Source organism: Trachymyrmex cornetzi, unplaced genomic scaffold (assembly GCF_001594075.2).
Source record: "Trachymyrmex cornetzi isolate Tcor2-1 unplaced genomic scaffold, Tcor1.1 scaffold238, whole genome shotgun sequence".
Taxonomy (NCBI): Eukaryota; Metazoa; Arthropoda; class Insecta; order Hymenoptera; family Formicidae; genus Trachymyrmex; species Trachymyrmex cornetzi.
In genome coordinates, this window is record NW_017297040.1 from 35,008 (window position 1) to 36,236 (window position 1,229).

General features: G+C 23.7%; 1 protein-coding gene across 1 annotated transcript in view; it reads left to right on the plus strand.

The window, feature by feature from the left end:
* Positions 1-171, plus strand: part of LOC108761065 (uncharacterized) — a 7,134-nt gene extending 6,963 nt beyond the window's left edge. The window contains exon 3 of the mRNA XM_018507401.1: positions 52-171. Within this exon, the coding sequence (XP_018362903.1) occupies positions 52-171 (120 nt within the window). The remainder of the gene's footprint in view (positions 1-51) is intronic.
* Positions 172-1,229: the final 1,058 nt, after the last annotated feature.

Consider the following 1,229-nt stretch of genomic DNA (forward strand, 5'->3'; position numbering starts at 1 on the left):
GTATTCATCCTCATATCATGGTGCCTTTTAAGGATAATGGGCATCTAACAGTCAGACAAAAAAATTTTAATTTTTGTCAGTCTTCAGCAAGAATTTCAATTGAAAGAGCAATTGGGCTGTGGAAAGTACGCTGGAGAAGCATTCTTGATTGTTTGGCCATGGTCACCATAGAAAAAATTCCTGAATACTTAGTAGCTACTTGTGTATTACACAATATTTGTATATTGAAAGGAGATTTGATAGACTTTAATCAAACATATGAAGAAGATACATCACATGGAACATTAATATCTGCTAGAGTGGAGGATGGTAATGCTAAACGACAAAGAATTATGAATAATTTGATAATGAGGGTCAATTAATGTTTTGAACCTTATTTAATGCAGCTTTTTTTACAGTAGATTATATATTGGTATTTTTATTACTTCATCACTACTTATTCAATATTTCATAATCGTACTATGTTTAAAATTTTAGAAATAGTTACTAAAATAGAATAAATAATTAAGATTACAGAGTATAGAAATAGGTTTATTACTTTTTTACTGTAAATTGTATTGTATTAAATACATATAATCAAAATAATATTCTTTATCCCAATTGCAATCTAAAATGAACAAAAATTGATACAAAACATTTATTTGTTTACATGATGTGTATTTAATACTACATACTTCTATATATAAAAATAAATTTAATTATTTAATATAATCTAGTTTAATACGATCTCTTACATATAATCGAAAATGACTAAAAAAATAAGATTGTATATTAACACAGCTACCGGTAAAATAAAATAAGCAGTCATTTATATGGATAAATTGCAGTAACTAATTCCATCAAAGAATAATTAATTTTACTCCTATATGAATAATTAATTTTCTTAGTTTTAAAAGTCAATAATGATTAATTCAACTTACTAATTTATAATCGATTCATTGACTAGGAGGCTTTGGTATAAATAGACACTATTACATATATAATAAAATGAGAATTGAAAAAGTTAATAGATATTATTTCAAATAACAATGTTTCTTTTAAAATATAAACTCTATAATTAAAAATTAGTATATTGTAGATATAGAGTATTCATTAGAAATAAAAATAAAAATTTTAGAAATAAAAATTGCACAAATTGCATTACATATTACGAAAGAATACTAAAAAAATTAGTTACATTATTTTTTGGCGATAACATTAAACCACTTCTCCATTATTTCCATTTTTTC